Raw genomic sequence first — 12795 nt, 5'->3', positions numbered from 1 at the left:
TTATCTCTGTGCTCAACTTGCAGAACGACAAGAATGGCAAATTTAGCTTCTAATTTATATATGTGTGTCTATGAGGCACTGAGGGAGGGCAGATGCCAGAAAAGTTTAAAGGGATGCATGGGAGGTGGAGAATTTCTTTCACCAGAGTTTATAGTTAAAAATATCAAAACTCATTGAATGGGTCCACACCTAATCATTTATGAGAAATTTTTTAATTCTTGAGATTGTTCTGCTAAGAAGTGCTGTGCAAATTTCCTTCTAGGTTTATCTCCTCTTGTTATTAGTACTGTTACTGAGTGCATTGTTGTATTCTGTTTATGCACGTTCCTACACATTTAACTATTTCCATTCAGTGGTGTAATTTTTATTCTGGTCTTGATATTGTTCTTAAGTTAGTATTGTATCTCTTAAATCTTCAAATAAAGCCGGGCGTGGTGGCGCATGCCTTTAATCCCAGCACTCGGGAGGCAGAGGCGGGCGGATCACTGTGAGTTCGAGGCCAGCCTGGTCGACAAAGTGAGTCCAGGACAGCCAAGGCTACAGAGAAACTCTGTCTCGAAAAACAAAAACAAAAACAAAAAAAAACAAAAAAAAAATCTTCAAATAAAAAAAATTGAGAAAGAAAAACATTAAAACAACTGACTCTTTTTCCATTGATAAAATAAATGTCCAGTCTATGAAAGCAGGGAGTTCCCCTTTTGCTGTTAATGCCTGCACTGGCTTCCATGGGCATGCCATAGGCTACTCCGATGAATGAATGTCTTTCTCTTTGCACCAGTCTAGTTTCTTAGAGTCCACCTCTTAAGATGCTGTTTTAATAATTAGATTAAGCTCAGGCTTTTATGGTTAGGTACCCCTCAAAATTCAGTGGCTGAATTTTACTGGCCAATGTGATGGGCATTAAGAGGTAATGTCTTATTCTTCACAGTTGAGTGGAGAGCGGGGACTGACTCTGATGTGAACTCTGGTGCCCCATATTTGACCACCTCCCCTTGGTGGGGACGCCTGGAGGCACTCAGAGAAAGGATAAGCAGGCTACCAAGATGAGACTTGATAGGCTGTGACCATATGGTGGGGGGTGGGGGAGGAGGTCCCCCTTGGCCACAGACATAGGGCAGGGGAATAGGGTGAAAGTGGGAGGGAGGGAGGAACGGGAGGATACAAGGGATGGGATAACAATTTAGATGTAATCTGAATAAATTAATTAAATAAAAAAGAGGTAAGGTCTTAGTGCCAAAGAGATGGCTCAGTGGTTAAGAACCCCTGTTGCTCTTGCAGAGGACCTGACTTGTAACAGCCACAGGGTGGCTCACAATCATCTGTAACTCCAGTTCTAGAGGAACCTGATGTTCTCTTCTAACCTCTGTGGGTACTAGGCATGAATGTGACATACATACATACCTACATGGAGGCAAAACACTAGTGCACATAAGATAACTCTTTAGAAAAAAAGAGATAGGAACTTAAGCTAGGTGTGATAGGCTCAAGGGCAATCAATGTGCTTGGGAGCTAGCTGCTGCTATAAAGTGACTACAAATCCAGCCTGGGCTAAGTGAGACCTCATCTTAAAAAATGAAAAGATGCAGGGCGCAGTGGCACATGCCTTTAATCCCAGCCCTCGGGAGGCAGAGGCAGGTGGATTGCTTTGAGTTCGAGGCCAGCCTGGTCTACAAAGTGAGTCTAGAACAGCCACGGCTACACAGAGAAACCCTGTCTTGAAAAACCAGAAAAAGAAAAGAAAAGACTAAACAAAAAATAACCAAGAACAGAAAAAGAGATAGGATCTTTAAGGGTTAACTAGTCCTCCTGGGCTACGCACTCTTGATAGAGATTAGATCTTTATAAAACATATTTCATCCAGCATTCAACCGTGTGGTCTGTGTTCCCCATATGAGGACACAATACTGCTCCCTTCTGATAGATACAACAACAAGAAACTATCTTGGGAGCCAAGAACATCCCTCATCAGACAAACACATCTGCTCACGTCTTGATCTGGGACTTCCCATCCCCCAGAACGCTGAGAAATAGACTTCAGTTCTTTAGAAGCCATGCAACCTCAGGTAAGAGCAGCACAGAACTAACATGTAGCTATGCATCATCACAATCTGCACTGCACTTATAACACATCTTTCCTTAAATCTGAGAAAAAGGAAAGCACCGTCCTCTTGGCTCAGAACCAATCTTGATCAGAGTTGCACTTAAGACTCCCATATTAGCACTGATTGTAGCTGACACCCATAGGTCCCAATTTTTTACCATTTTTCCTCTTGGTCTAAACCCAAAATATACTTGGCTTTGAGACATGATTATATTCCATACACATTCTTCCTTAGGGAGTTAGAATTATGCTGGGAAGTATTCTATAGATTCTTGAATGACAGGCGTATGATCCATTTCCTAAGTTGGCTTATACAGGTGGTTCATAGAAAAACTCATTTTGTGTAGAACATGTGTGGTCTTAGCCTGGGTGGTTAAGTCAGTGTGTATCTCACAAATTTGCCACTGAATTTCTGGATACTTGAGTAAATACCTATCTTTCTTATGTATTCTTTGAAATTATAAAATTGCTATAGGATCTTCGCACCTGTAGCGATTAATTTTGCTCGTCAAACTAGACACATACGAGTAACATTATACAGACTGAGCAGATTGTGTTTGTATATTTGGGAGTGTGTATGTGTAACAGCAACGAAAGAAGAGGCCAGAGGCCGTGCGTTTGAGATCGAGCAAGAGGCTGCAGAGGAGAGCATGAAGGTAGGAAAGGGAAAGGGGCAGGAATGGTGTGATTATATTTTAATTTCAAAAACAACTTAAAAATTACCTAGGGCATCAAAGAGATGCATCTCTGAGTATATCTGTAGGGTTGTTTTTAGAGAGTATTAGCTGAAGGCGTGGTGGGGGCGGGGCACAAGCAAGAAAACAAATACTTGGGATCTGCCATTTGAATTGTAAACTGAAAAGGAGTGAAACTGATGTAGTGGGCTGTAGATTTAGCTCAGTGGTTGAGCACCTGCCTAGCTTGTATGAAGTCCTGGATTCAATCCCCTGTATTCCCAGATATCCAAGAAAAAGAGGCCAGGGGCCATTTCTCCTAGAACACTCATAATGGTGTTCTGTTTGTGATTCCCACTATCAAATATAAACAGTTTCGTCTCCAGAAAAAAAGAAAAATTTGCATGATCTGTGTGTGATTAAGTACTAGTCCCATTAACATACCACAATTAGACTGTCCAAAATTCATTTGTGGGGTGTGTGTGTGTGTGTGTGTGTGTGTGTGTGTGTGTGTGTGTGTGAGATTAAGCACTAGTCCCATTAGCATTACTAATGTGGTGTGAGTATGTGTGAGTGAGTGAGTGTGTTGGAACAGGTTACATGGTTCTTTTGATCACACCCACCACTCCCCACTACTGTAACTCTCTTGCCCCTCCCCCCTCCTGCTAAGCCCCTTCTTCCTAACTCCTTTGAACTTTCATGGCATTCTTTGGTAATCCAGTGAGATTCATTAGGGAAGTTTACAGTTGCATGGGTCAGAGTTTGTTTACAGGAGCATGGACATCCCACCATCTGCTACACCATGGAAGAAAACATCTCTGCTGCAAGCAGCCATTATCTGCGTATAAATCCTTAGAGAGGTTTTTGCTTGCTTGCTGGCTGGCTGGCTGGCTGGTTTTCTGGGGTTTGGTTTTTGGTTTTTGGTTTTTGGTTTTTGAAACAGGGTTTCTCCGTGTAACAGCCTTGGCTGTCCTGGACTTGCTTTGTAGACCAGGCTGGCCTCAAACTCACTCAGACTCACCTGCCTCTGTCTCCTGCGTGCTGGGATTACAGGTGTGTGCCACTGCACCTGGCTTTGTTTTCTTTTGTTTTGACATAGTCACAGTCTGTAGCCCAGGCTTCAAACCTACAGCAATCCTGCTGTCTCAGTCTCACACAAAATTCTTTATTGAAGTATTTATTGATTGATTAGCCTTTACATTTCCACATGAATATATGTTGTGCATTAACAATACTCCCCCATCCCCCTTGCTTTTGTCCTCCCTCCCCTCCAATTAGTCCCCTTTGTTCTAGATAATTATACTTCTACTTTCATCCCTCAGAGTTCTTGACCAGAATCTTCCTTAACACAAATGCATTCGAGGAATGTTTGTTTACTAATGGATTCAAAGCAATAATTGGGAACCTCCAATTAGGCCAAGTTTGGGTAAACTGAGCACCAAAATAATTAGGAACAGTAATGAAGTAGAAAATGTTGGTGTGTGTGTGTGTGTGTGTGTGTGTGTGTGTGTGTGTGTGTGTGATGAAAATCCAAAGAGGAATATGAGAAGGGAGAGAAAAATCTTAAGGGAGGAGCAAAGGAAGAGGACTTGGGGAAAAAGGGAACCAAGAAGACAGGAGGGGGAGGAGTGTGTCAGGGAGGGGGACAAATGACAAAGTGTAATGACTTGGATCTATGACAATGTCCCGGTGACACCCGTCACTCTGTATGCTACATTTAAAAGTTAATGAAATAATTAAATCCCTATCTATACACAGACAAGCACATTTATTACATAAGGTCATAAATCCACCGTGATGTTAAGTAGGTAAGTGAGCGAGAAGAGATGGCCGGGCTTACTGTGGGGTAACAGGACACTGACCAGCAGCGGTGGAAGGAGAACTGAAATCGAAAATCATTTTGTAGATTCATTCAGGCAAGAGCTAGCAACAGATGCTAAATCTAGGAGGAGATTTTCGATGAGGAGCAAGGTGTGTGCAAGGACTTACAGTTTTCCCACATAGGTTTTTTAGTAGCAAGATCGTTGATGGGAGACGGGGAGAATAAGCCTGGCAATTATGTCGTGGAGCAATGAGGCAACACTTTGACCCCCCCCATGACAATGATTCATTCGTTAATTAACTGATTATTAATTTATTGTATACATGGGTGCACGTGTGCCGTGGTGTACTTGTGAAACTCAGAAGACAACTCTCCAGACTTGGTTTTCTCCTGCTACCTTGTAAGATCTGGGAATCCAACTCAGGTTGTTAGGTCTGTGTGCAAGCCTTCCACATGCGGAGCTCTCTTGACAGCCCACATTCTGCATCTTACAAATGCAAAATACGGGACTTCAAAAAGCTCAGTGTTGGGGATGGAGAGATGGCATAGAGGTCAAGAATGCTTACTACGCTACAAGAGGTCCAGAGTTCAATTCCCAGTACCGCAAACCTGCTCTAACTAAAGTCCCAAGGGCTCACACACCCTCTTTTGTCTTCCACTGGCGGCCCTGTACACACACACACACACACACACACACACACACACACACACACACACACAACACACACACACGTAATTTTAAAATAAAATATTAAGGATCTGGTGAGATGGCTCAACAGTTAAGAGCACTGGCTGCTCTTCCAGAGGTCCTGAGTTCAATTCCCAGTAACTACCTGGTGGCTCTGATGCCCTCTTCTAGCATGCAGATGTACATGTAGATAGAGCACTCATACATTAAAAAAAAAAAGAAAAGAAAAGAAAAAAAGGTCAGTGTCATAAAGGCAAAGAAATTGTGTTCCAAATTAAAGGATATTTAAAAGACAAGGCAAAACATATGGCTCTACACTAGATCCTACATTTTGAGGGAAAGTTAAGTAAATGAAATTGTTTGGTAGATTAAAATGGTGTAATAACAGAGTCAATTACAGAAGTTGACAATTGTGGTTATAGAAGAGAATGCCCTGATTACCCATTACTCGAGCTGGCATTGAACATGACACAATAGCCAGGGCTGGCTTTGAATTCCTGATCCTCCTGTCTGCACCTCCTCAGTGCTGTATCACAGGCATCTGGTTCCATTTTCTGCTGAGGATGGAACCCAGGGCTCTGAGTACCAGGCAAGAATTCTACCAACCGAACCACATCCCTACCCCACTAAGGCAGGGACACTCTAAAGCCCATGTCGGCCAAGGCAAGCAGTAGTGCAAACCGAGATGGTTCTGAATGGGAGGTGTCCAAACCAAGGAACCCCATTTAGTAAACAAACAACTTTTCTTTTTTACGGTTTATTTGGAATCATGTGTATGTGTGCCTGTGTGTGGCTATGTGCATGTGGATTCGGGAGCTTCAGGGGCCAGAAGGAGAGGGAATGCGTGGAGCTGGAGTTACAGGGGCTTGTGTCCTAGAAACTGGATCCTCAGCAAGAGCAGCAAGTGCTCTTAACCTGTGGGTCATCTCTCCAGCTCCATCCATGAATGAACTTTTTCCCCTTCATCTCTATATACTTAGTGTGGGCCCACATTTGCCCACACCACAGCACATGACTTACACTCAGAGGACCACTTGCATGAGTCACTTCTCTCCTTCCACTAGGTGAGTTCCAGTGATCAAACATTAGGCTGGACCGCAGGCATTTTTTTTTTTTCCTGCTGAGGCATCTCGTTGGCCCTAATACCCAGATACTTTCTGTTTCTTGTTTTCAACAAGTTTTATTAGTTCTGTAAAGGATGCGCTGGTATTTCCGCTCGCCCCATCCCCTGCCAACCCATGCTGGGTTTATCGAGACAGGGTCTGGATATGTAACCCAGACTGGCTCTGGAGTCACTACATTCGATCAGACAGGACGTCCTCTGACCTCTGGTTTCTGAATACTGAGATAATAGGAATGTGTCCCCATCCCTAGCTTTGGCGGGTTTGTATTTTGTTATTAGTACTGGAAACGGAATCCAGGGCTTTGAACTCAGATTTTGGCCGCCGCCTTCTCCTTCTCCTCGTTTTTGAGGGAGTGGGGGTAGAGTGCTGGGGCATGTGTGTGTAGGGAGATCAGAGAGAACTTGCAAAGAATCAGGCCTCTCCTTCCACCATGAGGATCGGGGGTGGGGGGTGGGGTGGGACCGGGGACGGGGGCGGGGGATGGAACACAGAGAGCTGGGCTTTGCGCCTGGCGCCTCACCATATTGCCAGGCCGCTTTTTGGCTTTCTTAACACAACTGTCCCGCTATTCCAACAGGCTACGAATCCCGCATTTTCCCACACCTCTACAGAATCGTCAGGGTTCTCCCCCGCCCCCCGCCCTCCCCGCCCTCCCCGGGCCCCCCTCGCCATCTTAAGCGAGTATAGTCTTATTCTACTGCCCCCTAGTGTGTGAGCTACGTAGAGGCCGGTCAATGCTGTTTGCTCTGGTACCCAAGCAGTGGCTCCCAGGTTTTCCCACAGAAATGACTCTTCAGCATCTGGTCATTAGGCAAAGGAAGCTGAGGGAAGCAAGCCTCACTGCACTCACAACCAGAGTTCTTGACAATTGACCACTCTCCCTTTTGCCTACCTTAACACCTGGGAGGCATCCCTGAGAGACCCAAAGCTTAGTATCTCCAGAATGCCTTTCAAGTCACGACACTGGGAAAATGTTCACATAATAGGAGAAAATGAGGGAAGTAGCACAGAGCTGGTTTTGTTCCACAACTAAAACTTACCTGGATCTTATTCGGGGCAATGACATTTTCTGTCTTCACCGCCTCCCTTACTGGCTGAGACTCAGTTCGTTTGATTAGTCTAACTAGTGCTAAGTAAGGGGAAAGCAGAAGAGTGCTATAGCCACCATGTCCCATTGGAATTTCAGGACCAGGAGGCAGAAAGGAGGGGCAGTGCAGTGAGGAAGACTTTGTGGGCTCATGGGCTCCCTCTGAGACACCCAACTTAGCCACTCAGGAGGCGGCCACCCGTTCCTAAAAGCAAACTGCGAGTGAGTCGTGCTACCAACTGATGGGAGCAGATCATAGAGCCACTGAGCATTTCTTTGAATTTTATTGAAAATTGACATGGACATTAGAAAGATCATGAGCTAAACAGTGCTGGTTCTGGGATGTATCTCGTGGAAAATGAAAGCCCAAGACGGGCAGTGACTGGGCACACCTTTGAGCAAAAAGAACCACGGAGAAGAAAGGAAAACACACACACAGATGCTGGCGAACATGCAGAGAGGCTCTCTCGAGAGCTGAGACGGCAGACGGGTGGTGTCTGTGCTGTGAATATACAGGAATGAGCACATTCACATGGCGTTCGGATGTTAAGGAAAGCCAATGAAGTCAAGGCAGATTACCCACAGCAAAGCCCACCTTTCAGACACCAAGTTGAGCAGAAAGCTCCCCCCCCCAAGCCCCTTGGAAGTTTGTGTGGAGGAACTTTGCTCTCATTAAGCTGAAATCCCCCTCCCATATTCCTCCAGCTGAATGCTAATTGCTCCGCTTCTCCCTCCTTGCTGGGGTCTGCAGAAGGCCCGTGAGTGCTGAAGAGGCAAATGTCACTCAACTTTCTCTTCCATATTCAGAATCAGCTTAATAGCGTTTGAAGGCAGTCAACCCATTGAACCAAAGAATTGTTTACAAAACAAACATAAAACTCAAAACCTTGTGAACAGCACTTCCACACCCACAGCTGAGGTCTCCTGCCCCAGTCACTTAACACCTGGGTGAGTGGTCCTGTCGTTGTCTCTCTGAGGTTACATTTGGTCCATTTCCAGCTCTGATGATTCTTTTCCTGCCTCGTGAGTTTAGGACAAGACACTTCCGTGTAAAACACCATGTGAGTCAGAAGAGAGCTTCTTGCCTGGACACAGGGACACATGTACACTTGTTGAGTGTGGTGTATATGTGCGCGGTTGCAGGGGGAGGGGAACTGGTTGGTTTCTTGCTTGAGACAATATGGAGCCCTAACTAACTCTTCTATAATGGCAGTCTTCTCCTTTAGACTTAGTACAGCTGCTGAAGACAAGGTTAAAAAAAGCTGGAGAGGGAGAGAGAAAGAGAGAGAAAACACAAAATTAGCCGAAGAGAAAGGACATTCAAAGTGACACGTGAGGGGAGTCGGCAGTGGAAGGTAGCACAGATTAAATGCTGAGAAGACAGGAACAGGTCACGGATGGGCCATCACCACGGGAAAATCTGTGGAGAAGGTTTGAAGAACACCACACACCAGTTTAATGTGTCTTGTCTTGCTTTAATGAAAAATAAACACATATTAACAGCCAAATGTAAATGTCAAATGATTTTTAAAGGATCCAAACTAAGTATAGAGAAAGCAGACTTCTTGGCTTAAGAGAAATGAAGGGTGTGTGTGTGTGTGTGTGTGTGTGTGTGTGTGTGTGTGTGTGTGTGTGTACACACTTCAAAAAATGCCATTCCTTTCTAGTCTGGGAAAAGAAAAGCACAGACCATTTCTAATGATTGGTTTTTGTTTCACTAGAAGTAAAGGGAGAGCTTAGCGTACTTTTTAAAATTTGTAATAATTGTACTAATTAAAAAGATGGTCGAGTGAAGAAAAATAAAAACCTTCCCATTTACAGTGAGAAGAACTACTCAATGAAATTTAGCCCGATCTCAATTCTTTTAATAGGTTTTGATTGCTTTTTATATTCACAGACATTCTCTAATTACCAGAAGCCACACAGTGCACCAGTGAAATATATACACTGGCTTTGTCCTGGTCTAGACTTACAGAAACACTAACTGGTTTATTGGGCATCATGGCAAATGGCCTGGAGTCTTCTCTTCACCTGGGTCTGCCCACCAAACCCTCAAGGCTCTTCTAATACTGACTGGTTTCTCTGAACATTAAAAAAAAACACACAAAAAAACAAAAAAACAAAAAACAAACAACCCCCCCCAAAAAAAACAACCCAAAACCAAAAACCATCTTGTCTCCAGATAAATACTCGGATCCCTTGGTGAAATTTTGCTTAGGCTTTGCCAAGAAACAGCAGTGGGCCCTTGGATAAGTCCCCTCATTTATCTACGTATCAATATCCTCCTGTAGCAGGGGGGCATATATCAGCCATGCCACCCCAAAATCTCCCCACTTTATATACAAGTCCTGCTTGCTTTTGGAAGGTTGTGTAGCTCAAATACTTGAGATGCCTCATTTAAAAATGCAAGTACTTCTTCAGAAAGATGATTTCTGGTTAACAGTCTGGGAAGGCCGATTAAAACCCCGAAGGCAGCTGGGTGTGCTGGTGTTAGCCTTTAACCCCAGCACTCAGGAAATATAGGCAGGCAAAACACTGGGAATTTGAGGCCAGCCTGGTCTACATTGTGATTTCAAGGCCAGCCCCGGCTACATAGAAAAGAACCTGTCTTAAAAACAAACAAAACCCCACAGATCCCCATGGCTACAAATAAGGTGTCTGTCTCAAGGAGAAACCAGACAGCCTTAATTCCCCCCCCCCCCACTACAGCTATGTCTGAGATATTTAGGGATTCTGCTTTGGGGCTTTCTGTTCTTGGTGGCAGTGGCTTGTTTTGTTTGACCTCCAGGGTTTCCTGAAATTCTCCACTTCCAGTTGGTTTTCCCCTGAGGAAATAGCTCACACTTTCCCATTGTCACCCTGCACTTGCCTCTGGCCACTGGCCAGTACATATCAAAGTCGCCTTCTATCTTTGCCAACAAGAAAAGAGAAAGTGCACACATTGCCTTGCTTGCTTTTAACTAGTTCTGCATGGAGCTTAGTCTTGGCTTCAGGATATTAGCTATGAGTGTAGAGAATGGCTCCCTGCCCTTTTGCAACCGCTCAGAAGGCCTGCGAATTTATTATCACCTTGTTTTGTTTTTTTTTTTTAGAGGTAGTGCTCATACAACCACCTTTAACATATGACAAAAGAAAGAAGAGGATCATGGTCCATGTCAGTGGGACTGGGAGGCAGAAGCAAGTTGCAGAACTCAAAAGGAAAAAAAAAAAAAAAAAGAGGCTTGAAGGACCAAAGCAGGGATGGAGAGCCCAGCTGTTTGGCACCATTTAAAAAAAAAAGTTGTCATTTAAAATAAGAACCTTCGCTTAAAAGGCTAAGTGGAGTCCAGTCCAGCTGTAGCGGGGCATACTATTCAGTACACAGCCATGGATTACTGCAAAGGAAGGGCAGAGAGACGCCATATTAGCCACAGATCATTGCCAGGTCGCCTCTAGCTGTTGCTCTGTCACTAGCCAAACACCAAAGGCCATACTGTGCCTCGTGGCCCTGACAGTAGAAGGCTTTGTACCTCGAAGGGCTGCCAAAACCCACAATCAGGTGGAACCCATTATAAAATTTAAGACTATGCTATTTTGAACACATCAAATTCCGAGACCAACGTATATGACCTTTCAAGTACAGCACCTCTTTTCTTCCTTCCAGCTAATGGTCTCTTGTCTTTGAAGTGGCGTGTGTGCAGATGCAGATCCAACCCATCACTACATTCATCGAGGAGACTAGAATACTCATGCAGGCAACCTCAAGGCCAGACTCTTGGACCAGCTCACCAGTCAGCAAACGAGGATTATTATTCTCGCTATTCCACCTCAGCGGGGTGGCAAGAAATGGCCGACGGCATGCTGAAACCCCCAAGGAGAATTCTGTAAGTCTATTCAAGACTCTAGGCTGGTAATAACATTCTGGTTTATTTTCCCTTTTGTATCTGTCGGGTACCCAGAATTAGAGAGAGGGGAAATATATGCTGTCTGTCCCAGCAGTTGCATTTTGTATAGGAAGGGCTTGGTGTGAATAAATGTGTAGCTGACTTTTAACACAGCTGGTGGTAGGTGACTTTGAATCCATGGAATCAAGAAAGGGCTGGGCTAAGATGGTAGAAGGTATCGCCGAAAATTCTTGTAGAGCCAATATGATAAGGAGCTATGGCTCCAGGGATTAGAGAAGCGGGAGAACAGTCGCAGTGACTAGGATGCAGGGTCTGTGGGGATAGCTCTGAGACTTGGCTGGTGCTTATCCAGCCATGGTGGATGGAAACAGCCTTAAGGAAACAGTATCAGTCAAATTCAACGCTAGTACATGAAAAGGTGCAAAGAGCAACCCGTTAAACACCTGACAGTCTGGCAAAGATGGGGATGGGGGAGTGGAGGCACATATGGCTGAGGGTCCTAGGAGAGGGACTGAGGTATGGATGGAATGTACTTCAAGCCACGTGATTGCTGGCATCTTGGTGAGAGGCCAACCATCATCATCTGACTCCCGGGCTTCTATAAACATTCGCAGGCAGGAAAGGGAGGGCATGGGTCATATGCCCCCCACCAAAACATATTAAGGAGAAAATAAAGAGAGGGAAGGAGGGCCAGCTCTGTTGCACAGGAAAGGGCGTGTCTACAGGAAGCCCAAACTGAAAATGAAAAGAGAAGGGGGATTAATGAATGGATGGATGGATGCACCCAAAAAAAAAAAAAAAAAAAGGTCAGAAGGAAATTAAGTCATAACTAATAGATAAAATAGAATAACTATGTTAGATAGTCTTAAAGTCTCATATACTGGCTCCTGTGAACATGCTTTCTCACATGAATGGCAGCACTAGCAGCATTAAAAAGCAAACTAAAGGTTTAAAATCTGTTCTTGACAAACAACTCCCCAACACACACACACACACACACACACACACACACACACACACACACACACACACACACACCTTATCCATGAATACCAAATCTCTAGTGACCTTAGGCCACCAGCCGCCTTGTCCCACAGGATAAGAAGTAGCTAAGGGCACAACTTTGGCATCCTTCAGAGCAAGCTTAGCTGACCAACTGCTACCCAAAGCCGATACCTGTTTGTTAAGTATATGCCATGGGATGGTGTTCCAACCAGTGACCTGTCAACCTGAACTACAGAAGCCCATCACTGGTTTGTGTTCATGTAACATTTTGACCTGTCTCCTGCTGGGATTTCATTCCTATGTTATATGTAGGTCAAGTCCTATTCCTCCCTGTGTCACATGTGTGGAGACTGACAGGTTTGTGGTCATAAAGAAAGTGCCATTACATCCAGGATAAGAGAATCTCCTGC

The 12795-nt window shown here is 44.6% G+C and overlaps 1 protein-coding gene across 7 annotated transcripts in view; it reads right to left on the bottom strand.

Moving 5' to 3' along the window:
* Positions 1-7761: 7761 nt before the first annotated feature.
* Positions 7762-12795, bottom strand: part of SEPTIN6 (septin 6) — a 140130-nt gene continuing 135096 nt past the window's right edge. For 4 of the 7 annotated variants that reach the window (XM_084789833.1, XM_084789828.1, XM_084789829.1 and 1 more), the window contains one exon: positions 9124-10870. Coding sequence is in view for 5 of the 7 variants with exons in the window: in XM_084789828.1 (XP_084645954.1) it covers positions 10846-10870 (25 nt within the window). In the remaining 2 variants the exon portion in view is untranslated. Of the gene's footprint in view, positions 8759-9123; positions 10871-11383; positions 12116-12795 lie in introns of those variants that run through there. The other 3 variants (XM_084789832.1, XM_084789830.1, XM_084789831.1) reach the window with 2 other exon arrangements.

The sequence above is a fragment of the Acomys minous genome, assembly GCF_964271855.1.
Source record: "Acomys minous genome assembly, chromosome: 7".
NCBI classification, from domain to species: domain Eukaryota; kingdom Metazoa; phylum Chordata; class Mammalia; order Rodentia; family Muridae; genus Acomys; species Acomys minous.
The sequence above is the reverse complement of the archived record's forward strand: the minus strand, read 5'-3'. Positions and strand labels throughout refer to the sequence as shown.